We start from the raw sequence: 26344 nt of genomic DNA on the forward strand, positions 1-26344 counted from the left end.
CATCAGGAAGGGATACATACCTGGGGTGGGTGGAGGGTGGCAGAGTCTTGGGTTAAGCAGCCCCCTGTAGACTGCCTGACTCCTTAACACAAAGAGAAAAGTAACTGCACAGATATGGACTGAAAACAGTCCATAGATATGGACTGAAAACAAGATATTGCAGAACAGTGGAATTTTTGCACTTGGGGATACTAATGATTGTGTACTCTTACTACTCTCCCCCCAAGTTTAAAATCACCACGGTTATATTCCTGGGAGACCTACACATTAAACAGCAGAAGTAAGTAGCACTGGCTACCCTGAAAATTAAACTCATTTTCTTATTCTTATATACAAACAGATAACCACAGACCAGAAGACATTGGAAGTAACCCTATGAATGCATACCTGCTACCCTGGATTTTTCTGACTAATAAATGTCAGTATTTCTCTGGGCATCCTTATTTAATTGCTTTAAATGGCATTTAATATTATTTATTATTCATGTTTGAGGATTAAAATCTTGTTGTTTGACAACAGATAATCAATCCTGTAGGTCTAACTTTGGAATGTTAAGATTTCTGGAAGAATAAAATGAAAAGAAAAAAAAAAGAAAGAAAAAGGAGGAAAGTATGTAAAAAAAAAATTTCCCAGAGCTGGAAGGGACACATGAGTAACCAGACTCAAATGGCCCATAGAAAGCTGAAGAAAACGAACTAGGAAAACTCACTCTTGGACACAGCTTCATGACATTTCAGACCCCAAGTACAAAGAAAGGAAAAAAACGAAAACAAAAACCCTAGAAAATATGAGAGAGAAATACAAGGCCACCTATAAAGGAAGGAGAATTGGGTGGCCTTCAAACTTCTGGATTTTTACAATAAAGTTGGCACTATGGCTTCGAAGTTCTGAGGAGAAATTATTTTGAACCTAGAATTCTACAGTCAGCTAAACTCTCAAGTTGGTATGGAGGCAGAATAAGACGTTTTCCTGCAGGCAAGGGTCAAAGTTTCCCACCTAGATACACTTTTTCTGAGGAAGTTACTTGAGCAAAGTGAAAGTCAAAAGATATAATGGAACACACATGGAAATTAAAGAAAAATTCCTGGATAAAAACTGTGCAGGAGGTAACTGATCTAAATTAGAATAAAAAGCTGGTGGGCTCTGAGGAAATGTCTTCAAGGAGAAGAAGAACATGAATTCTGAAATTAGATAGGAATAAAGAAATGAGGAATTAGAAACCACAGGGGGGGAAAATACCAAAAGCTGTACAAAAGAGTCAAGTCAATTATGAAGTAAGCTAAAACAAGGTATAGTTAAGTGGTGGACAGTAAAGAAAATCTACAAGATACAGACCTTAAGGACATTCTTTGAGTGTCTAAGGGTCAGAACACTCAACCAACAGAATATAAAATGTAATCTCAGAATACAGCTTGACCCTTCAGTGTATATAGACAAAAGAGAAGACTTGAATGTGGTTATCAACCATGACAACACAAAGCAGAATAACTCACAGAAGAGGGAGAAATAGGGTTAACTGCAGTGGGCAGGTTAGGGGTTCCAATATCTTTATACATCCAGAGATACTGTAGAGCTGATGGATCCAAAAATATAGTTTTAAGTATATAAATAAAAGTTATTTAAGGCTATAAATAAAACTCATAAAATAAAATAAATATAATAAAAATAATTGGGTTGCCAGGGGCTAAGGTGGGGGATAGAATTGCCTGTAAAGGGGCATGAGGAAATTTTATGGGGTGATGGAGATATTCTACACTTGCTTTTGGTGGTGGTTACATCACTGTTTAGGTTTGCCAAAGTTCACAGAACTGTACACCAAAAAAGGGTGAATTTCATCGCATGTAAATTATAAACCAATAAGCCCAGGAAGCGGTAGAGGAGACAGAGGTGAACTAAATCTTCATCTTTCATAATGAGGGCTCAAAAGTAGTATATAAAATTGATAAATCAACAAATAGCCATACAAGCATAGAATCAGCAAGGGAAATTACCACCACAAGAAACACGTAAAAGCACTTCTTGGAAGCAGTACTGGAGAAATAGACTGTTATTTAGCTTCATATTACTATATGCATGTTTTACTTATTTACTGGCATCAGCTTTTTAAAAAATTCTGAAACATTTTTAAAATACAGAAAAGTCTCCAGAGTAGTGCAAAGAACTTCTATACATGCTTTGCCCAATAATCCCCTTTGTAGCAAAGGATCCAATCCATGCTCACATGTTGCACCCAGATATCATGTCTCCCAGGTCTTCTTCAATCTGGAGCAGTTGTTCAGTCTTTTCTTCTTAAATTTTTTGATATTTTTTGAAGATTACAAGCCGGTCATCTCGTTTTGTCCTTCAATTTGGGTTAGTCTGATGCTTCCTTGTTATTAGACTCAAGTTAGGTATTTTGGTCCTAATATCATTGAAGACATGCTGTGTTTTCTTTGCATCCTAGCGGGTGATACACAATATTGATTTGCTCTATTTGCTGGTATGAATTAAAATGACATCTACCAGGTCTGTTTAGTGTAAAGTTAAATTTCTCCTCTTTATGATTAGTAAGTATTTTGAGGGAGAATATTTTGAGACTATGTTAAAGCCTGTTCCACACCTCCCTTTCACCTGTTAGTTTTTAAGCCATTGGTGATTTTCACCAGAATTGGTTATTACTATGATTGCCAAATGGCAAATTTTATTGAGTAGATTCATAGATTCCTGTTTATTCAATTGATTATAATCTATTAGTGTCATTATTTATTTTGATTCTCGACTTGTTCCAAATTTGGTCAGGGAGAGTCTCTTTGCTGGCTTCTGTGTCATTTTGACATATCTGTCTTTCTTTACGCATTTCCTTATTTTCCAGCACAAAAGGATGTTCCAGGCTCATCTTGCTCTTTCTCTGCCTCAGTTCTAGAATCAATCAATTCTTCAAGGTTCCTTTTGAGTGGAGGGTGGGATTTAGAAACCAACCTTTGGGTGCTAGCTGTGCTCATTGCTATTAGGGTCTCAAAGTTTCCATGACATCTCAATGAACATAGCTAGGAATTAAGCATATGTATGTACATACACATATACATATATTTACATTTATATTTATTTCTATATCCACGCACATCAGCAACCCTGAGTTCACAGTGATAACTCCAATTCCATTCCAATATCAAAGGGCTCATCTTAGGCTTCCTCCTTCCCATATTTGTATCTCCTCCCTTCGAGAGTGAAAAATACTGGCTCTTGTTATCCTCAATATATTTACTTTTTGCTTAACTCCTCTATATGTATCCAACCTCCTGAAGCCATCAGGTTGTCACCCAACTAGTACACCCTCCTTGTGGCTCTGGCCACTGCCAGGCTGCCTTCCCATCTCACTTGGCATGCATTATTATGATAAAAACTTAAAAAGGAAAATATTAAGTAGCCAAATACTATAAAAAGAACAAAATATAACATTGTGATATAACACTGTGAGAATTGGTGTCAAGTAATATTCTTACTGCTCTAAAAATCAAAGGGTAACCCAGACCCATGGTTTCCCATCCCCACCCACCACACCACAGTTGTAATGTACTTCAAAGTTTGATCTGTACTAGAAAGAAGTGTGACATGCCTAGCTTGACTCCATCATTCCCCTATTGATATCATGCACTGCACATAGCCTGAATATTCTCTCTCCTCCCTCCCTCCCTCCCTCCCTCCCTCTCTCTCTCTCTCTCTCACACACACACTCACACACACACACACACTTTATCACTTCATGCTCTAGGTACTTGGTAACCTGAGTTTACCACACGGAAGAAGTCTTTACCTGAAATGTCACAGTAAACAGTCTGCTGGTAGAGTTTGGCTTCCCGAGGGTTAAAGTACACAGTGATTTCAGCTGATGAATTGGGCCAGACATCACCTTCCTAAAAACGTGAAAGAATCATTAAAAAACAATATGATGGAGGGAACGCACTGCTTTTAAATGCTGTTGTTGTAACTCCAGGAAATTTGAAGGAAATATTTTGACAACAAATAAAAGAAAGCACAATTTTACCCAACAGATAGGAAATTTCTACTACTTGTTAAGAGGTGGTACAAGCTGCAAACAAGCTTCAAAGATCATTTCAGTGAGTTCATGAATATATAATTAGTTACTAAAGGAAACTAGGGTGTTTAGGGCATTTTTAAAATTTGTGGATTCAATTAACATTCATTATATGCCACTGTGTGTCCAGCATTGGGCTTCAGAGATGAAGAAAGGTATGGTATAAGATTGCATGGAGCTCACACCTCAGAGAGATGATAAAAATGTACACAAATATCTTGAAATATACGTGATGAGTGCTGCACCTTATCTATATAAGGTCCAGAAAGGCCACAGGGAAAGAAGTATCTAACTCACCTGATGGAAAAACCATTCCTAACTTTTGAGTGACAGCATAAGGAAATACTCTTATTCTGTGAAAACGGCAATGGCTCAAGGCAGAACAATGGCCAGATCAAACTCTGGTTCTGATCCAGTGTGATATTATTTCTCGTTTTAACTCAAACTACTCAAAAGTCACAATAAGAAAACCAAGTTTTGAACTCGTAATGCAACATACCACATATCAGAATCCCCTTGAGATATCTTTTGAAAAATATTTTTGTACTAACCATGTAACTTTTCAGGGCTGTAAAAGGAGATGCTATAGCACCTGCCTCAGAGGGTTTCCTAAGGTCTGACGAGGGGTCATGCAGGTCAAATGCTTTCTGACCCACATTCAGTACACAGTAAGAGCTCAGCAAATAACTGTTTGCTATGACTGATGTCATTCTTATGCCACTTAGAAAGACTAAGATGAAAGTATCAGAAAAATTAGGGGGAAAATGTGTTTTTTTCCTATGGTTTCTGTAAATAAGGCCAAGAACATCAGTGATAAGCACACCTAAAAATGTATAAATGGTCCTACCAACTGAATAGAAAACTAAGGAAAGGCAACTTGATAAATAATTAGGATCCAGTTTCAGACAGTCCCACATGCATGTTCTATTTCCAGTTTGGCTGGAACTGAACATAGTGCTGGAGTAAAGAATCAAGCAGAGAGCAAAGTGGTTTAAAATGCAGACGTCAAACAAGATGGGGAAAACAGAAAACTAGAGCCAATTTGGGTTTGCTTACGAAGGTAACAGCCTGGTGAGTGTGCTTCTCAGGCAACGTCGCCCTGCTTCAGAAGCATGAAGGGCACAGAGTCTCCAAGAAGCAGCAGTGAGGGCGACTTCCCTGGTGGCCCAGTGGTTAAGACTCTGCACTCCCAATGCAGGGGGCCTGGGTTCGATCCCTGGTCAGGAAACTAGATCCCACATGCTGCAATGAAGATCCCGCACGTGGCAACAAAGATTCTGTGTGCCGCAACTAAGACCTGGCACGGCCAAATAAATAAATAAATATTAAAAAAAAAAAAAAAAGAAGTAGCAGTGAGGGCTGTGGGTGTCATGTGGGTCCCAGGAGCTCTCACTTCCACATCAGCCCACTAGCATGAAGGCTCCATGAGGGTGGGTGCTGCTCTATCTCCAGCACCTAAACCGGAAGTGGCTCATAGTAAGTGTTCAACGTATTTATTGAGTCATTCACATCACTCAGTTTGCACACTGTGTAGTTATTGGTAAATGCCTATTCATCTTTGCAGTCTACTTCTGCCATTTTCTCCTCAACTGGAACCACAAAAGTCATACAATTTTAGAGCTGACACGGACTTTTGAGATCATTCAGGGCATAGGGAAGTCCTAAGCACCTTTGCTTATCTGCGCATTTCACCGTGGCGCTTTTCCAAACCTTGGAACGGGTATCTGTTTTATTCTGATAAACAGCGACTACCTGGCCCATTTTGATTTGTGGGGGTTTTTAGTGATACGGAGTGCTATGAACACTCGTGGCCAGAATGAGCAGAGAGGCCAGGCAGAAAAAGTGGCTCATCCATTCACTGGTGTATCAGTGGGTAGTCCATCTCAGAATGTCTAAAGACCTGGCCTTACTCCTAACCCATGAGACAAATGTATTCCCCTGCTGGGTTTAGGCTCTGCTTTGTTTAGAAGTGTAGAATGGACACAGCTAACCCGTTCCTATCCAAACTGACCACTGGGGCCATCTTGGATCCCTAGAAATCCTCTGCTAGAAAAATCTCACCAGAGTGGTAAGAAATGCCCCAAAAAGGATATGCTAGGAATCAGATAAGCTCGGTACATGTGTGAAAATTCAAGGGCCTTATGGTTTGAGCTGGGCCAGACCACTTTCAAACACAAGAAAATCCAGGGTCCATGCGCATACAAGAAGGCAACAAACTTAAGTTCTATCCCAGAAGCACTCTTGCACATCCCATCATCAAAGAAGTCTGATTATCAGACTGGTGGGTTGGAAAACCGTGGGACAAACATGCTACAGAGAAGCAACCAGAACCTCCAAGAGGAGGGAGCAGTGGATCCAGGAGCGGACTGTCTGATATGGAGCCCCCGGAAGCTGAGAAGCCCTTCCTCCACGGGGTTCTTCAGACTGGGAGAATGGGACTGTGGGTGCCGTGCTTTCTTATCCTGGGCTGCAGCTGTTTTGTTGTGCTTAAGACGTAGTAATTTACGGCTTTTACTGAGCCCCCGGAGACAATTCAAGGACAAATCCTATGCTAAAACCTCTCCTGGGCTTGTATCAGGTAATGTGCATTAAGAGGGCTGAGTGTATCTACAAAAACAGAAGTGTGGTCATTCAGTTTCCTCCCACAGAGGGATGTTTTCAATATTAGGTCATTTGAAGGAGGTAGGAACATGCAGAAGGACACTTTTATTTTTCAGTTGGGATTAAAATAAAAGTTAAAGAACTTCAATTTCTTTACAGCAAAAACTCACTATAGCATTTTCTACCAAATCAGAGAGAGCAAACTCCAGTAACAGGCAACCAGCCTAACGTGACCCCACTGCTACTTATATATCTTTGATACATTTCATATTACTTTTCCCACACTTCTGAAGTTAACTTCCATGTCATTTATGTCTCTGAAAATAATTTTTCTTTCTTTATTGCTCAGTTCTAAAGTTTCTTTCTGAAAGCCAAAACATTCAGAATGTTCCCTACTGGCTCTGACATCAATATCCTTTCCTCCCAGTCCTGTGAAACCAGCCTCATCGTACAGAACCCCCTGCTGTTCTGCTTTCCTTCCATATATGACTCCTTTCCCATCACTGTCCATTTTCCTGCTCCAAATGAGAGATGAGTATGGAGAATATAATCTGTAAATGACCGTTATCTTGTTTGTCGAAAATAATTGTCCCAATGGCCTTCACTTTTACTGTAATTACCTTCCTTCTTGGTCTTAATGTTTCGTTTTTCCCTCAGACCCATGACTGCCTTTCACTTATTAATCAAGTGACCTGCTAGAAGGAATCAACTTTGAATTTTCAGGTCTAAAGTTAATTCCCATGTTTGCAGTTTTTGCCCCAATATTAAATATTTCTGGAAATGGAATTTCTGGAACACGAACAACCAAGTGACTCGACAGGGACAGTTCTGAGACTTTCTGAAAGCTGTCTATGAACATGTCACCACTGGTTCATGACAGGTCATTAATACGATCATGAGAAAGGTGTCTATTAAAATGATCTCCTTTAAAATTATATGGGCAATGATTAAAGAGGCTCTTTAAAAATTCTCTATTGAAAATCTTTAAATAAAAATAAAATATTTTAAAAATCACCTTTCTTCCCCCCCCCACCTATTACCCATCTCCTTCCTTCCTTCCAATGAAGAATTATTTCTGAAAATTTTGCAAAATCAAAACCCAAAGTGCAAGAACAGAGGGTTATGTACACATTTAATTTACTTGGTTTATCTGGAAAGTAGTTTACAACATGACTCAAGGCCTAAATTTATCATATAAAATAGCTGCATTTTAATTCCCAACTTACACTTAGAAGAGTAATCTAAACGTTTGCCCACTCAAATGTTATACTTTCCGATCATACTTTCTAATCTGACAAGAGATTAGACACAATACAAGACTGAACTGTATATAACTCCAAACTATAATATTTGCAGCCATTAACTGAGAGCTCACGTTCCCAGCACTGTGTTAAAATGCTGATATACATTATCTAGTTCAATCTTTACAACCTTGTGAAGTAGTACTATCCCCATTTTAAAGATGAGAAAACCAAGGCAAGGGGAAGTTAAGTATCTCACCCAAGGCCACATCAATAGTAAGTGGCAGAGCTGGGATTCTATAATACTTTTTTCTTTAACTTCCTGAACCCTACTGCAATTATAACAAAATGTCAGGTCTCACCTTTCTCATATTGTTTTTAAAAAATGCCAGGAGAAATTTAAAAACACTATAACCGACAATCAGGCTTCATTGAAGCCAGCATGACCTGGTGTTCCTGTCTAGTGAACATAGTAGGACACTCTTCATACTCAAACATTCAGGTAACTTGGAAGGTGACTCACAGGAAGTTCTTGTGGATGATACAGTCAACATTGGAGGATCTTTATCAAGCTATCCTGGTGGGGTAGGGTACAGCCAGCTCAGAACAAGCTCAGTGAATAATGACTTCAAGAGCAGCTATAATGTGTAATGAGTTCCATCATGTTCCACCAAAATGGAAATATTCTTGACTATATAATCAAATATTTTCAGCTATCTTATCATATTTAAGAAAAATTTAAAGAATTTCTCTTGGGAAATAAAAACATCCTCTTAAAGTCAAATTTCTATCAATCAATAAGAGAAAAAAATAAAAGCACTGATTAGAAGCTATAATCTGTGTCACTACCCACAATTGCTCTTGTAGCACCTTTCAGATCAATGGGAGGCTCTCTATTGTCACTTGGGGCAAAGAGAAGTGTCTCAGAGATACAGGGAAAAAACAGAAGCTAAAAAACTGAAGGTAAACTATCCTAATTATCATGGAGAGAAAAGATTGAACTGGCACATGACATGCAAGGAGATTTTTCTCGTCCAGTATATCTCCTAGGACTAGAAACTGTGAATTTAGTAAAGTTTTGATCCTTAAAATAATGACCAGAAAAGTTTCTAAGAGAGGGGTTTAAGATTTGGCCATCTGTCAGAGAAAGTTTCACAAAAGGTGTGTTCTATCTTGGGTGAGATACTCCAACCCATGTATGGTGAAAATTCCAGTGGGGTTTTGCAGAGCTGAGGTAGTTGTGCATGATGCTCATGCCTTTCTCTGGAGACAGCAGACATACGTCTCTGCCAACAACGAAGGGTCTTGATTTATTTAATAAGCCATAAGGAACCTTGCTGTTTCTAAGACTTCCCTAGGCCTCCCTCCACCTCCAATGGTTCTCTAATCTGAGCACAAAGAGCTGAGAGGACAAACAATAATAAAGGGAGGGTGAAGAATGGGAAAACCACACTGACAGAAGAGCCGTGACTTGTCAAGGACAGTTTGCTCTCAGCAGATCCCTGTCCTCCTTTCTCCTTTCCAGTGTCCTTTTCCAAGGAGTCAGCACCCACATGTTTGCAATGTGACTCACGACTAATGGTACAAGAAGTGGAAGGGGGTTGTAGTAAAAAGCTAGATCTTTCCTCTTTGGTAGCCATCTGGGCTCCCACCCAACCTGGTTCTGCTGAGCTCACATGCTATGCCGATTTGGGAAAAATAAATTAATTTGAGCTGTGCTTTCAAAGTCTGAATTGCTGAACCACATGTTTTCCGCAGGCTTAGGTGATGACAAAGCATAGTTTACTGTTACTTACATGGTAATAAAGAAATTATCAAGTTTCTCTCCCATTTTAAGGCTTAGTTACATTAAGCTGAAGCTTCCCTAGGGATTCTGGATGAAGGAGCAGAAATGTCTTCCCTGCTCACTGATGTCAGTCAGCCAATCATTTAGGGCCAGTTTGGCCAAAGATCTTTAAATTCTCAGACCCTTATTTCTGAGAAAATATCAAGTGTTCAACATTCAGAAAATTGCTGCATCTTAAAAGTGTGACCTGAGCCAGCAGTACCAGAGTTCAGAAACAAGGCTAGCACAACTGTGCTGTGATTTCTCAGAGGACTCCTAGATGCCCATGGAAACCGAAAGCTTAATTCTCTCTTTTTGCCCTGTAATAGTCTTCTGCCTCTCAATTTTCGCAATTGTGTTTTTTTATCTCTGACCCTCTTTCACTCAGGGTACCCAAGAGACCTAAGCAGAGGAAATAACAGAATGAGACTGTCAAAATTCTGTACAGCCAAAGTCCATCTAGTAAAATAGAATACTGTATTTCTGAAGGTAGTCAATTCCACTTGTTTTTCTGGAAGGCACAAAACATGCCTAATAGACTAAACTTCACAATTCTTTTCCAAAGGGGGAAGAAAACTATATGGATGCAAGTGGCTTGAGAAATGATCAGTATTCTGTAGAACGTACTACCTTCCCTAGGTCAGGAATAAATGGGAAATTTTAGGTTAATTACATTAATATTTCAAGACATTATCAAAAGAATGGACATGAGGAATTTGATAAAAATGGTAGTAATACAGCACATGCTTTAATGACTAGAACAACAATTATGGTTACTATTAGAATATCAATAAACTACCAAGTAAAAAAAATTCCTTCCAGCCCATTTTCTTGTATCTGCCCAGGAATGCCTTCTCCCTGGGTCTTTGCCCACCCACTTCATCTTCAATGAACATGTCTGGGGTCTCTCAAAAGACAAACTCCCACTTCTGCACTCTGTGACCACATCAGTACCAAAGATGCCCCAGCATAACTCCGCAAGGTTCTTCCAACAGACCCCATGGCAATGGTAGGCAATGAGCATGATGAGAAGACAGTGGAATTAACCAGTGGCCAGGTGGTGGTAGAACAGAGTAAGAACTTGAAGTTCTAGAGTTTTGGATCAGACATTCTTACAGCATTGAGTCAAACTACTTCTCACATGATCACATAAATAAAATGTGATTTAAATTCAAACCCATCACCACTTTTTGACAATTTAAGGACAGTGATCTCTTAATCTTGAATCTACTTGCTTTAAATTGAAAGAGCCTCTAAAATAGGAACAGTGTTCCCATAAAACACTCAATACACAGAGAACACAATAAGGGCTAAACTAAACTTTGTTTTGGCTGACGCATTTAAAGAACCAGATATATAGACATAGGTCTGAGAATATAAGCATATCATTTCTTACTTCCTTTCAGACCCTAAGGTAACATGGGTTTTTTTGGGTTTTGTTTACTTTTTAAGTTTACCTCAGTTGAAGACAATATCCTTCCTGGTGGACACAGAGGCTGAAGGGCCCATCAGAAAGCAAGGTAGTCTCTAAACCCCTGCATCAACCTTCAATTTTATTTTTATTTTTTGAACAGGACGTCAATTAGAGATTGACTGGTAGATCAGTAGGTGGCACTGCTTGGTTTTAATCATCTCTTCTTCTGCTATGAACTCAGCTCATATCAAGAAGCTAATCAAAAGGAATCACCTCCTAATAAAAAAACTAATCGATGATCCATAGCTCAAGTGTCAGAAATTAAATAGTGGCTATTTGGTGTAACTGATCTTCTATGTGAGCAAGATTCAGAAGGTCCTTCAGTAGAAAATGGTGATGAACAAGGTATAATAGGGTAGAAAGACATGTAGGATAGGCTGGCAAGTTCTCAGCTGTCTGGTTCTCCTCTTGGCCATCCTTCTCTGTGAATTCACAGCCTCTCCTCTCTTTGCAGGGCCTCTAAAAATGAGCACCTGGGGGCTGTCCTGGGCCCACTGCAAGTTTCCTTCTTTGCTCTGCTCTTAAAATTTCCATCCGCTTTTCACGCCTTCCATGAAGACCTCTAAAGGATACTCACCTCCAGTCCTGATTCCCATCCCACAAGTACTGCAATCCCAAAATTATTTGGACATCTAGTGTCGTCTCAAATTCAACATGTTCAGAAACAAAATCATCATCATTAATTGATTTCCATTTGTTCGTTCGTTCCTTCCTTCCTTCAGCCACCCATTAATTGGTACTGTGCTAGGCCTGGGATACAGATAAAGATAAGGCACTCCTTGATGTTGACAATCTCGGAGTCTGTTCTCAAACTGGAGAATCATAACCTACTAGCTAAAAAGGATCAACATGCCCAAATATCCTTATTTTGTGTAAAAGGCAACTGATGCCAAAGGAGACCAAACTGCTTGTTTAAGGTCACATTCGCCATTGGCAAAGCTAGGAGTTAAACCCAGGACTCCTGACTTGCTAATTCCTATCAAAGACATCATAATTCTCCCAGTCACTCTAGTTCAGGTCTGAGAAGACATATGATTCCTCACCACGTCTCACCATCAACGGCCAGTCAGTCAAAAAGCACTCTAGTGTCTTTCCTTTGAGCATCTCTCACATCTGCCATTTCCTTTGCTTTCCGACCATCACCAGGCTGTTCCAGGTCAGTGTCACCCTCACACGTTACCCTCCACTTGCCTGCAGAGATGTTCAGTTTCCCTGACCCTCCCTGCACTAGTGAATTTCCCCTGCCTGACCTGCACTACCCATCCCACCCTCTAACCATCCTCTTCCAATTTGATCCACAAGCTGATGCTATGATAATCTTTCTAAAACACCCCGAACACATCCTGTTCCTGATCCAAACCTTACAGTGAGTCGCAGATACCCTCAGCACCAGTTATCAAACTAGGATCCACACAACACTGACTCCGGTGGATACTGTGTGGGAAAAGGGGTCTCTCGTCCTGGGGAAATACTGTTTGCACTTTTCCCTTTGAGAGTCACCTTCTCTTGAACCAGTATTTCCCAAACTTATTTGAGCACAAAATTCCCCTTGGCAAGGAACACACACTACCACCCCTCAGATCCAGTATTTACAGAAAACATAATGTGGGAGACAGTCGGCTATAGTGTAACGGGTTGCCAGGGCAGCCCAGATATGCCAACTCTCCTTCTCAGTCTCATTTCTTATATTCTCCATGACCACCTGCTCCAGAAAAATCCATCATTTCATTGTTGTTTAATATGCTATGAACCTATTATTAAAAGTTTCCCTTTTCTTTGTCTTCAAAATTTCTCCAATTGGAAACATCCTTCTTCTTCTTTTCTATTTAAGTAAATCTTACCCTTCCTCCAACATTCAGTTCAGATCTCATCTCTTCTATAAACCCTTTCCCAACTCTATCATCCAAAAATACTACAGGATTTATTTACCTGTATCATAAAACCAAAATCTCAATAGTGGAAAATACCCATAGTTCACATTAGAGTCAAGAAGCTAATGAAATTACAGAATTTTCCCATCAAATACCTTCAAAACTAATTTACAAGGTAAGATTATATTACACTCACAAGAACTGTATTTCTATAAAACTATCAGGATCTTTAAGTAGGAAAAAAGGAAATTTAAGATCAATAAATATACCAGTATAACTGACACTGAGTTCTGTTATTCTGACCAGAAAAACACTACGGATAACACTAGGAAAAATTCATGCCTTAATTTTTCACTTTGCAAAAATGATCAAGAATCAGCTAATGAATACTATCATGAGAAGAAAACCTGAATACTGTACAGAAAAGACAAAATTATTACAGATGCCATAAACATCACTTAGGTACTAAACAAATATTATCCCCTTCCTGGGTATTTTTTTCACATAATATAAATGAAATTAGTCTCATTTATTTAAAAAGGTATCATTTCTGTGTATCATTATTCTACAAAATGTTTTTCTTCCTAATAGTGAAAAAATGCCTTGTGATAAGAATGCCCAATTCAGTTCCTATCTAGAATTCGAAAGGAATCATATTAAGTGCCACATTTTAACACATATATCTGCAGCAAGAAGCTTTGGGTTTCGTGCATGAGGAGAAGAAAATCTGAGGTACGCCCAGTCTTCCTACTTCTGAATTTGAAATATACAAGCCTTACCTGCAGGCCTCCCACCTCCTTCTCACCACCAATGTTTGCCATCCCAGAGTCACCCACTCCCAGAAGGCTATGAGAAAAGGACAGCAGTCATCAGTCTGGATTCTCCGTACCAGCTAGGAAGAATCTTGGACTGCCTACACTCTGGACCTTACCAGCCATGTCTAAGATTGCCATGATTGATTGCTCCTCCCTGCCTCTGCCTCACTCAGCAACTTACTTGCTTGGACTTGTCATGCCTTCCTGATCTTTTCAGCATCTTTGGGCATGACCTACTTTTATAGGTGCATGTCCTGTCCTTCCAAGACTGTATGCTCACCTTGATTTAACCTCTTTCTGGGCTAACTCATTATATCTGAAGATCCCTTTGCTCAATTGAGCCCTGGATAGTCTTCTGACAGGAGAGAAGATTCAGCCTCAACCCACATCTCCAACCTTGTTTCCCTACATGAACCCTTTACTTCAAGCAAACTGATCCACTAATGGAACCTTGAATGAACCATGCCATGCACACCCCCAATTTTGTTTTCCAAAAGTTCCATCCTGCAAGACCCAGTTCAAGGCTCTGCTCTCAAAAAGCCTACTCTAACTTCTTAGCCTATGATAATCACCTCAGCCTCTGAACTAGTGTCCTGATTGTCTGTCTTTACCTGTGATTCACACAGCAAGTCCCACTAAATATTAGTTCCAAAGGATATCTCCAAGGGGAAGGCTCCCTCTTAAGAGATTTATAATGCTCATTATCATATGAAAGACTTTTATAAGTCTAACAGCAAATAAACCTTTCAAGCAATATTGAACCCAGTGTTTCTCAAACTTATTTAGCCAGGGACTCCCTTTTCTATGTTATATACTGTAATAATTTGGAAGTACAGACATAAGGAAAACTGGTACGTACAGGTCAATGGCACTTCTCACAAGTGACTTTTTATTCTAATGTGTCCTTGTGCCCATGTCTTCTCTCCAACAGGTTTGAATGGCAGCTCTAACGAGCTGTGGGTCTTCTCAACTCCTATTGCTGTCTTTACCCTCACAGCACTCTATGCTTGCTAAGTTTAAGGTAATGTACAGTGCCTAGCAGATAGTAAACACAGAAGATGCTGGTTACTTTCATTTTGAGGCAGTGGGGCAGAGTGGTCAGGAGTTTGGTCTGTGAAAGAAGCACATAAATATATAAAGCAAATATTAACAGACATAAAGGGAAGAATTTACAATAATATGATAATAGTAGGGGACTTTAACACCTCACTTATATCAATGAACAAATCATCCAGACAGAAAATCAATAAAGAAACTGTGACCTTAACTGACACATCAGACCAGCTGGACTTAAGAGATACCTACAGGACATTCCACTCAAAAACAGCAGAATACACATTCTTTTCAAGTGCACATGGAACATTGTCCAGAATAAATCACATGCTAGGCCACAAAACAAGTCTCAGCAAATTTAAGAGATAGAAATTATATCAAGCATCTTGTCCAACTGCAACAGTATGAAATTAGAAATCAATCACAGGAAGAAAAACGGGTAAAACGCAAACACATGGAGACTAAACAAAATGCTACTAAAAATCAATGGATCAATGAAGAAATCAAAAAGGAAAGCAAAAATACACCAAAATGAATGACAATAAAAGCACAACTTTCCAAAATCTATGGGACACAGCAAAAGCAGTTCTAAAAGGGACATTTACAGCGATACAGTCCTACCTCAAGAAACAAGAAAAATTTCAAGTAAACAACATAACCTGCTATCTAAAGGAATTAGAAAAACAACGAAGCCCAAAATCAGCAGAAGGAAGGAAATAATAAATATAAGAGAGGAAGAAAATAAAATAGAGACCAAAAAAAGAAAAAAACCCAATAGAAAAGATCAGTTGAAACCAAGATAAATAAAACTGATAAGCCTTTAGCCAGGCTCACTAAGAGAAAAAGAGACAGAACACAAATAAACAAAATAAGAAATGAAAGAGGAGAAATTACAACTGATATCACAGAAATACAAACAATAATAAGAGAATATTATGAATGGTCATATGTCAACAAATTGGACAACCTAGAAGAAATGGATAAATTCCCAGAAACACACAGTCTTCCAAGACTGAATCAGGAAAAAATAGATAATCTGAATGTACCAATTACTAGTATTGAAATTGAATCAGTAATCAAAAAACGTCTAAGAGAAAAAAGTCCCGGATTGCCCAGCTTCACAGGGGAATTCTACCAAACATATAAAGAAGAGTTAATACTTATCCTTCTCAAACTATTGCAAAAAATTGAACAGGAGGGAACACTCTCAAACTCATTCTATGAGTCCATTTCCCTGATACCAAAACCAAACAAAGATACTACCAAAAAAAGAGAAGATTACAGGCCAATATCTCTGATGGATACAGATGCAAAAATCCTCAACAAAATATTAGCAAGCCAAATTCAACAATATGTAAAAAGGATCATACATCATGATCAAGTGGGATTTATTCCAGGGATGCAGGGATGGTTCAATATACACAAATCAATTGCTGTGATATGCCACATTAACAAAACAAATGGTAAAAATCATATGATCATCTCTCAACAGATGCAGAAAAAGCATTCAACAAAATTCAATACCCATTCATGATAAAACTCTCAACCAAGCTGGTATAAAGGGAACATACGCCAACATAATAAAGGCCATTTACAATAAATATATAGCTAATATAATACTCAATGGTGAAAAGCTAAAAGCTATTTCTCTAAAATCAGGAACAAGACAAGGATGCCCACTCTTGAAAATTCTATTTAACATAGTATTGGAAGTCCTAGCCACAGCAATCATACAAGAAGAGGAAACAAAAGCATCTAAATTGGAAGGGAAAATTGAAACTGTCAGTATTTGCAGATGACATGATACTATATAGAGAGAACCATAAAGTCTCCAACAAAAAACTACTAGAGCTAATAAATGAACTTAGTAATGCTGCAGAATATAAGACTAATATGCAGAAACCTGTAGATTTTCTATACACTAATAATGAACTATTAGAAAGAGAAAGCAAGAAAACAATCCCATTTACAATTGCATTAAAAAGAATAAAATACCTAGGAATAAACTTAACCAAGGAGTTGAAAGACCTGTACTCTGAAAACTATAAGACACTGATGAATGAAATAGAAGATGAAACAAATAACTGGAAAGATATCCCGCATTCATGGATTGGAAGAATTAATACTGTTAAAATGTCCATACTACCCAAAACAATCTACAGGTTTAATATAATCCCTATCGAAATACCCATGACATTTTTCAAAGAACTAGAACGAGTAAACCTAAAATTTGTATGGGACCACAAAAGACCCCCTAATAGCCAAAGCACTCTTGAGAAAAAAGAACAAAGCTGGAGGTATCAGGCTCCCTGACCTCAGACTATACTACAAAGCTACAGTAATCACAAGAGTGTGGTACTGGTACAAAAGCAGACACATAGATCAATTGAACAGAATACACAGCCCAGAAATAAACCCACACATGTACGGTCAATTAATCTATGACAAAGGAGGCAAAAATATACAATGGGGGAAAGACAGTCTCTTCAATAAGTGGTGCTGGGAAAACTGGACAGCTACACATAAAAGAGTGAAACTAAAAGACTTCCTTACACCATGTAAACTCAAAATGAATTAGAGACCTAAAGATAAGACCACCATAAAACTCCTAGAAGAGAACATAGGGAGAACACTCTTTGACATAAATCATAGCAATATTTTTTTTAATCTGTCTCCTAAGGCAAAAGAAATAAAAGCAAAAAATAAACAAATGGGACCTAATGAAACTTAAAAGCTTTTGCATAGCAAAGGAAACCATTAACAAAATGAAAAGACAACCTACTGAATGAAGAAAACATTTGCAAATGGCATGACAGATAAGGAGTTAAAATCCAAAATATAAAAACAACTCATAGAACTCAATATCAAAAAAAACAAACAATCTGATTAAAAATGGGCAGAAGGGGCTTCCCTGGTGGCGCAGTGGTTGAGAGTCCGCCTGCTGATGCAGCGGACACGGGTTTGTGCCCCGGTCCGGGAGGATCCCACATGCCGTGGAGTGGCTAGGCCCATGAGCCGTGGCGGCTGGGTCTGCATGCCCGGAGACTGTGCTCTGCAACGGGAGAGGCCACAACAATGAGAGGCCGCGTATTGCAAAAAAAAAAAAAAAATGGGCAGAAGATCTGAACAGACATTTTTCCAAAGAACACATACAGATGGCTAACAGGCACATGAAAAGATGCTCATCATCACTAATTATTAGAGAAATGCAAAGCAAAAAATAAAAAAACAATGAGATATCACCTCACACCTGTCAGAATGGCTATCATCACAAAGCCTACATATTACAAATATTAGAGAGGATGTGGAGAAAAGGAAACCCTTGTACATTGTTGGTGGAAATATAAATTGAAGCTGCCACTATGGAAAACAGTATGGAGGTTCCTCAGAACCCTAAAAATAGAACTACTGTATGATCCAGCAATTCCACTCCTGGGTACATAATCCGAAAAAAAGGAAAACACTAATTCGAAAAGATACTTGCACCTCAATGTTCATAGCAGCATTATTTACAATAGCCAAGATATGGAAGCAACCCAAATGTCCATGAATAGATGAACAGATAAAGAAGATGTGATATACACACACACACACACACACACTGAAATATTACTTTGCCATAAAAAAGAATGAAATTCTGCCATGTGCAACAAGTGTATGGACCTAGAGAGCATTATGCTTAGTGAAATAGGTCAGATGGAGAAAGACAAATACTATATGTTATTATCTAAAAGACAAAACAAACAAATGTATACAGCAAACAGAAACAGACTCATAGATATAGAAAACAAACTAGTGTATACCAATGGGAAGACAGAAGGGGGAGGGGCAAGATAGAGTTATGAAATTAAGAGATACAAACTACTATGTATAAAAAAGATAAGCAACAAGGATATATTGTATAGCACAGGGGATAATAGTCATTATTTTGTAATAACTTTAAATGGAGTATAATCTATAAAAATATCAAATCACTATGTTGTACACCTAAAAAAAAAAGTCTCGTCTGTGGAATCAGACAGATCCTGTTCTAACTCTGGCTCAGGTCTCACTAGACAGACATTGAGGTCAAGGACTATGTCTGTTTTGTTCATCGATGCCTGGTACATACGCAGTGCCTGGTACAGAACATGCACTCAATAACTATTTATTGAGTGAATTAAGGACAAAGCAGTTTTCAACCCGAGTGATTTTGCCCACCAGAGGACATCTGACATCTGGACAGAGTTTGGGTTGTCACAACTAGCATCCGATGGGTAAAAGTCAGGGCTGCTATTAAATATGCTACAATGTACAGGACAAAGAATTATCCAGCCCCAAATGTCAATAGCGCAGAGGTTGAGAAACCCTGCTCTACAGTGAGGCTAATGAGGGATAAATTTCTAACTACTGACACTAATCGTTTGGGCTCGAGTAAGTTATCAAATTTCTCTAAGTCTTAATTTCCTCATCTGTAGAATGGGGGACTGATTAAAACTGATAATATATATACAAACAAGATAAAGTATGTAATATATATGAAGTGTTTAACAGTGACTGGTGCATATAAAGTGTGACCTATAAATGTAACCTGAGTGTTCTTACTATTAATCTTCATTCACTGTCTCATAACGACAATGAGGCTCCTCAGATGGAATCTTTATGCTCTTGGAACTCACCATATCAATCTCAGAGAGAGTAATCCCATCAAATTAAGCCCTGCATCCCCACTACATTTACTGTAAGGTCAGACTGTATTTATGTGCTTACCAGAGGCTCAACACTGAAAATATTATTCAAGAAGAGCATGCTATCTGCCTGAACCAGCTTTCTCGGATTCTCAAAGGTGCGGGACAGAAAGGAAAGACACTGTTGTAGTGAAGGATCAGTAATGCACTCCTCAAGAAACCCATCGATCTCATTCTTTTCCTCTTTGGTAAGATCATCACAGACCCTAAAAAAAAGCAAGAAACATGAGATTCATTTTGATACTCCCATGAAGGACATTGTAAAGGGCTCCCCACCAGCCCATCCTCTTGGGAAGAGTCTCACCCATGACCTTGGGGTGGTCCTTCCTTGCCCTGAATCTATAATATACCAGCTGAGAGACCTTGTACTTTAACCTCTCAAGAACCTCAGCTTGCTTCCTTCAAGAAGTGCTCCCAGGCTTCCTGTCCTACTCAATGCCCATTTGCTTATTCCTGAGCCCTTAGTATATTTGTACAAATATTTTCTTTTAGGTAATTGTGTTTTCCAGGCTGCTTTTTCAATATTTAACATATACCCTGCCTCTCACACTTTAAGTGCAATTTCATTTCTGCTACACTTGCTTAGCTTGAATTCCTTCCTAGCTGTTATTACCTAGAGAACAGAAGCTGGAGCCAGCAAGGCCTAGAGCTTTTTTTGTTTTTGTTTTTTTTAATTAATTAATTTATTTTTGGCTGTATTGGGTCTTCGTTGCTGGGCGCAGGCTTTCTCTAGTTGCAGCGAGCGGGGGCTACTCTTTGTCGCAGTGCATGGGCTTCTCATTGTGGTGGCATCTCTTGTTCTGGAGCACGGGTTCTAGGCGCACGGGCTTCAGTAGTTGTGGCATGCGGGCTCAGGAGTTGTGGCTCGTGGGCTCTAGAGCGCAGGCTCAGTAGTTGTGGCACACGGGCTTAGCTGCTCCGCGGCATGTGGGATCTTCCTGGACCAGGGCTACATTGGCAGGTGGATTCTCAACCACTGCGCCACCAGGGAAGTCCCAACGCCTAGGTTTTGGTACTGACTCTACTATCTATTTACTCACTCTGTGACTTCAGGAGTTACTTAAATCCTCTAAGCCTCAGTGCCTTCATCAATAAAATGGAAAGAACAGGAGCTCCTCCATCATAAAGATATGTTGAGAATTAAATGTGATCAAGGACCTGGTATAGTTCCTGGGACAAAACAGTTGCTCAATAAATGCCAGTTTTCTCCTTGTATCAACCGCAGGCAATTACCAAGCTGTCAAGCTTATAAAATGCTCAGACTACACCTGGAGACACGTCCTATTTTTCTCTCTCTTTCTAGATCTTCATATCCCTTGTGATAAGTCAGAAAAGCAGCCTTCCCGACATTCTACTCGTTACTCAGGCTATGCTCACATTACTCCTGGTGTCTGTTACTTCACCTGAACTTTGAAGACTGAATTTCATCTCCTCCCAGTATACATGACTATTTTCCCAGCATTTTACTGGTATTACCAGTGGTGAGAGATAAATTATTTAGTAATGTGAGTACTGACTGAGAGGCTAGGGTCACTGAATTCCAGTCCCAGCCCTATTTTCTAAATGACTTCACACAAACCACATGCTCAGCAATGTCAAATAACTCTTTTTTAAATAACTTTTGTGTTCAGGATCCTTTGGTCACATAGCATAAAGAAGTCAAAGAAATAGGTTCAGTATGTTCTGGTCCCAAGGAAGAAAGCATTCTGTGCTCCCTTTTTATTGCTAGATGGGAAGCAGTGTACAAGGTGGCCAGAGCAGCTGTCCTTTTATATTGCTGGGCAGGGCAGGGCAAATTAAAGACAGCTCAGTCCACAGAAAGAAAGGAAACCATGTATTCCTGCAAGTGGAATTTATTGATATCTATTCCTTAGGAATAAGTTCTCAAAAAAAAACAATCATGGATGTAAATAAAGAGCAACAAAGAGGTTCATCAAAGTTCTAGCAATAATACTAAAAAAAGTGGGTAAATTCGATGTAACGGATTGAAGTATTGGTTCAATAAATAATGGGAGTCATATACATTACATTTACTCAGGGGGGTTAATGGAAATGGGGTGTGGTGTGGGGATAAAATGCTTTATGTGGACCAAGGATGGTAATGCTCTATGAATTGAGGAGTATGATTAACTCAGCCCTTACACTAGAAAACAAGAGGACAAAACAAAAATTCCCAAATGATGCTCTTCTCCCACGCTGTTGGGACTCTTGTATCAGTGACAGCTGTATAATGCATGGGGGGGTGGACACCAGATGTCATCCTCTTTGCCCTCTATGCAGAATTAGAGCCAAGGCTGAGAGTCTAAGAAGGGAACGTGCAATACCACCTTAAGCTGGGCTGACTCCAACAAGGACTTCTATATACCTCAGTCTATTGTTTTGCCATCTTGTTGTGCTGATACTCATGGTCTCTTGAATTCAGAGGTGGTTCTGTTTTACAGACGAAGAGACCTCTCATCAGAGAGTGTAATATCACACCAACCTTCTCTTTCAGTAAAACCATGGATTTAACCCACTTTGCAAATGGTCTGCTAGCCCGAATACCCATCACCTTCAGGCATCAACTACAGTCCAGCTAATGGACTATACTCAATGGGGAACCCTTGTGTCTCAAGTACAGTAGCATTGAACTAGTATTGCCCCTTATCTTGAGTTCCTAGAGACCTGCACCCTGCTCCTTTACAACACCCCTAAGAGGTGGTAACTGGATGCTGAGGAGATTAAAAACAAAGAACCTTGGCCATCATGGTTGGCAGAAATACTCCCATGTCCACACCTGGCAAGGAAAGGATGGAGCCATCCACCTTCAGATGGACTGTGTGACCCTGGACACACAACAACTCTGTGGTGCCTGTTATAAAATGAGGACTAGAGGGCCTCTTCCTGTTTATCAGGTACCACTCAAGTCTTCAGATTCTTTTATGATTAGGAAAGGGAAGGGCTCCCCAACCACAACTGAGGTTAAGTTGGAGCCTGGGTGGCAGGCTCAAAGCTCAAATAAAACTGATTTATTTAGAGAAACATGTCATTTCCAACACTGGAATGTTTTGGAACACATCTATGCTGATCACTTTGTTGGGACGGGGGCTCCATTGAGGATTCTACAGTTCTTCCACAGAGCAGATCTAGAATTAGAGCAGTTGCTATTGAGACAATGGCCATGACCTTGATGGAGAAATAGGGAACAGAAATCCTCAAATGCCCATGCCAAGTCTCTGAATATAATAAACTGTGATGAAGATGAGGATGAAAGAATCCTGTAGGATGTTTTATAATCCCTGAGGCCAAGACAGAAGAAGTAAGGAGGAAAGAATTCAGCACTAGTTTTTGAAGAGATTAATTTCTGCAACTCTCAGAAAAGTATCAGGAGAGACCTAAAAGATGATTTTTAAAGGTTCTTATATCTGATTCCTAAGGTTTAAAAAAAATGGAAAAAAATTTTAAGCCCAGAACTTCTTCCTAGGGGAAATAACATCTTCATTGTCAGAGTCTGGAGCCTGAGATTAGCCCGAGCCCCCTAAATCTGGACATGTGTCCTAAAGTTTGTACCAACGTGTTTTGGTAGGCAGAGAGGAAGTCATCCTTCCTAGAATGGAAATTATAAACTGCCAGAAAGGAATAGGGCTCAGTAGGGCTGAAATTCCCCCACTGGGAGAAGAGACGTCCAAGTCTTTGCTCAGGAACATCAACAAGACGCTGGAGAACAAGAAACCATGATGGCTGGAATAGGGTCTTAAGGACATCCATAATACTAAAGCAATTAGAATTCTTGAAACCACCATGGAGCAACTTTCAGCCCCTGTAGCTGAATGCCTTGGGATGAGTTTTAAGCCATGTTATAACTGGAAAGCAGTGGGCAGGCTCTTGAGTCTCACTTAAAAATATACACTGAAGTTTTAAAATCTTAGGTCATTTGGGTGCTGCAAAGGGAAACTTTAATCTCTCAAAGTATACATGAGCCCATTTAGATCATCTCTGTTCCAAGTTCAGGACAAATGTGGACCTTTCGCTCTGCACGTTAACTACAGAGGCTGCTGAGGGAAGAGGAGAAAAGGAAGAGGTTGCTCACCATTAGGAGCAGGAGAGTCAAACATTAAAAAGATTATTCCAGGGATTCCTGCACTGGCCTTGCTGGGGAGCTCAAGAGAGAGTTTATACCATTAGCTAAAGAGCTCACTGCTGCTTCCCAGGGATGAGCAAACCTCTGCCCACAAGAAAGCTATCCAAGAACATTCTGCTTTATCTGCCACTGATGTGAGCCTAACAGACAACCTAAGGGTTTGTGACAGGGAGGAGGAGAAGGCCTACACCCACAGCAAGAGCACAGCCACCCACCAAAGGGGCAGCTATCCAAAGACAGGAACCAAATGTTCAGTAAAGAGCAAACCTCTTTCTTTGCTTTGCTTTCTGAGAGGATGGGCGTTTCATGGCTAGTTGCATCCAGGACAAGAATCCATGGCTAATAATATGAAACTTGTGGCATGCTTGGGAATGTATCAAGAAACAAGAGAGGCGTGGGAGAGAAGACACACCTGGTCAAATAAGAGATTAGGCATCTGGCCCTAAGAGAGGGGTAGGGAGAGGGCATGGAACAGAATATTCAATAGACTCTTCACTTAGATCAACCAATCCAGTTTGCAGGAACATGAGTTATGTCACCGTGTGTCACCCACACACAGCAAGGTATTCTTATTTGGCCATCTGAAGTCACTCTTCAACTTCATTGTTTAAGGGAGGGGCATGATCCAAGATGATAAAATTGGGCTTCCAATTATGGTTATGAAAGTGCTCTTCAATATTGTTCCCTTGCTACAAAAAAACTGCTAGGGGAACTAATAGAAAGAGCAAGAGAGACAGTGAAAGAAAGACAATGCAAGAGAAAAGGAAGAATAAGACTCAAGGATAATATTAGAGATAGAGCCATGAGTGTTGGAGGAGGTGAAGTTGGGGGGGCGAAAATCTATCCACGTGTGTTTGAAATTATATTCTCTATACCTTAAGCATTTCTGATAGCAACTGGTTTGAATTTTTCCTGAGTTTCACTGTTGAAATTAACTTCTGTAAATATTTTTTGGACATAGGCATGGCATCAATCACGTGCTATACATTTGGTCAAACACAAAGACATAGTTGAAATTAAAGCTGGCTTTCCCTCTGATAGTATATACTCATTCTCCCCAAAAGATTATGCCCACAGCACAAGTAGGATATTGAAACACTACTTTTATTGCTGTTTCTTTATTTGTACCTGCTCTCCTATCTTATCTTTAAACATGCCTGGACCATTCTGATTGTTGGTACATACATGTCAGCTGAAGAATCAGGACAGATGGAACCATGGATGAGTAGTCTCCTCTTGCCTTTTTAAACTACTGGTATCTATACCATGAGGCAAAATGAAGTTTTTAGGCAGGAAAGGCTTTTCTTTTCTCACTTTTTAAAGATGGCACAGGGGCAATCTGGTGATTAAAGCTCATTGTCTGAATGATAAAGCTTCTGGTCCACTGTGTCCTATCACTGTCACAGCTCCTTCTGATTCAATTACGGACAGCACACTGGGGGATTTCTGCCTGGTTTCCCTAGACCTAAGACTTTTATTTTTATCACATACTAACTTGGTTTTAAACAAAGCTTTGAAGCTTCCCAGGGCTAATCTTTAATGAAAATGGAGAGGCAAATAAAAAAGGCTGAAATAAATTCCAATGAAAGCAGCAAAAGAACTAATTCAGGGAGGATGGAAGAAGATAAAATTGCAAATGGAATTACAGTAATCAAGGACAGATTCAGTAAAAAGAAATATTCAAAATTTAACAATGATGAGATTAATTAAAACAGTTTGGTTTTCCATTTTATTAATTTTCTCCACTGCCTGAAGTATCATTTTAAAAAGCAGTAGATTAAAGATAACAACAAGAAATCGCTATTAAATTATATGATTAGCAGGGATTGAGAATGCTACTAAAACTGAAAATATAAAAGCCATTATATCTAAGCCCTCTTTTTCCCTATTCTTCATATTTTCTGAAAGTACCTTTTCACTGAAGAAAAAAAATAAAAAGGCCACATTGATCCCAATCCAAAAGAGATTATTTTTAGAATCCCTCTGAAAACTGATCGATCTAGTTAGGGTTATGAAAAGAAATAAAGACATATAGATTAGTTTTGAGAGAATAGTGAAGAATGATGTATTTGGTCTTTAAAATCCAGGAGTTTAGCTACTGATAAATTAAAACTGGGATAAGATTAACTGAGGATGGACAATGTTGTGTTCCACATAGCTCAGCTCCAGTTCTTTAAATGAAAAAGGGAGCATTGTACACTGGACCCAAGTTATAATAAATTTGACACTGAGTTAGAAACTTACCACAAAAGTCACAGAATTTTCATAACTAAGTTTCATGTTCCCCCAAATTATATAGATAGCGTATAGATAGTGATTTTTCTTACAAACCTATACTTTTCTCGGTCTTCCTCTTCCTGCGTAGCAAATATCTTCCACTGGAAATGGGCAATGATGTTACTGCGGTTGTGAATAGTCAGAGTTCGCTGATTGGCCAGAGATAGGTAAGTTTTCTCAAGGATCAAGGAGTTCTTGTCCAGCCTTATGTTCATGTCTATAGCAGCTCCATACAGAGATATAAACACTTTTTCACCTAGAAATT

At 39.3% G+C, this 26344-nt stretch overlaps 1 protein-coding gene across 1 annotated transcript in view; it reads right to left on the reverse strand.

Annotated features, from left to right (window-relative positions):
- HYDIN (HYDIN axonemal central pair apparatus protein) overlaps positions 1-26344 on the reverse strand; it is a 431237-nt gene that overhangs the window by 257933 nt on the left and 146960 nt on the right. The window contains 3 exon segments of the mRNA XM_029201876.1: positions 3794-3893; positions 19705-19888; positions 26134-26335. Of these exon segments, the coding sequence (XP_029057709.1) occupies positions 3794-3893; positions 19705-19888; positions 26134-26335 (486 nt within the window).

Source organism: Monodon monoceros, unplaced genomic scaffold (genome assembly GCF_005190385.1).
Source record: "Monodon monoceros isolate NGI ecotype Baffin Bay Population unplaced genomic scaffold, NGI_Narwhal_1 Super_Scaffold_10, whole genome shotgun sequence".
In the NCBI taxonomy this organism is placed as follows: domain Eukaryota; kingdom Metazoa; phylum Chordata; class Mammalia; order Artiodactyla; family Monodontidae; genus Monodon; species Monodon monoceros.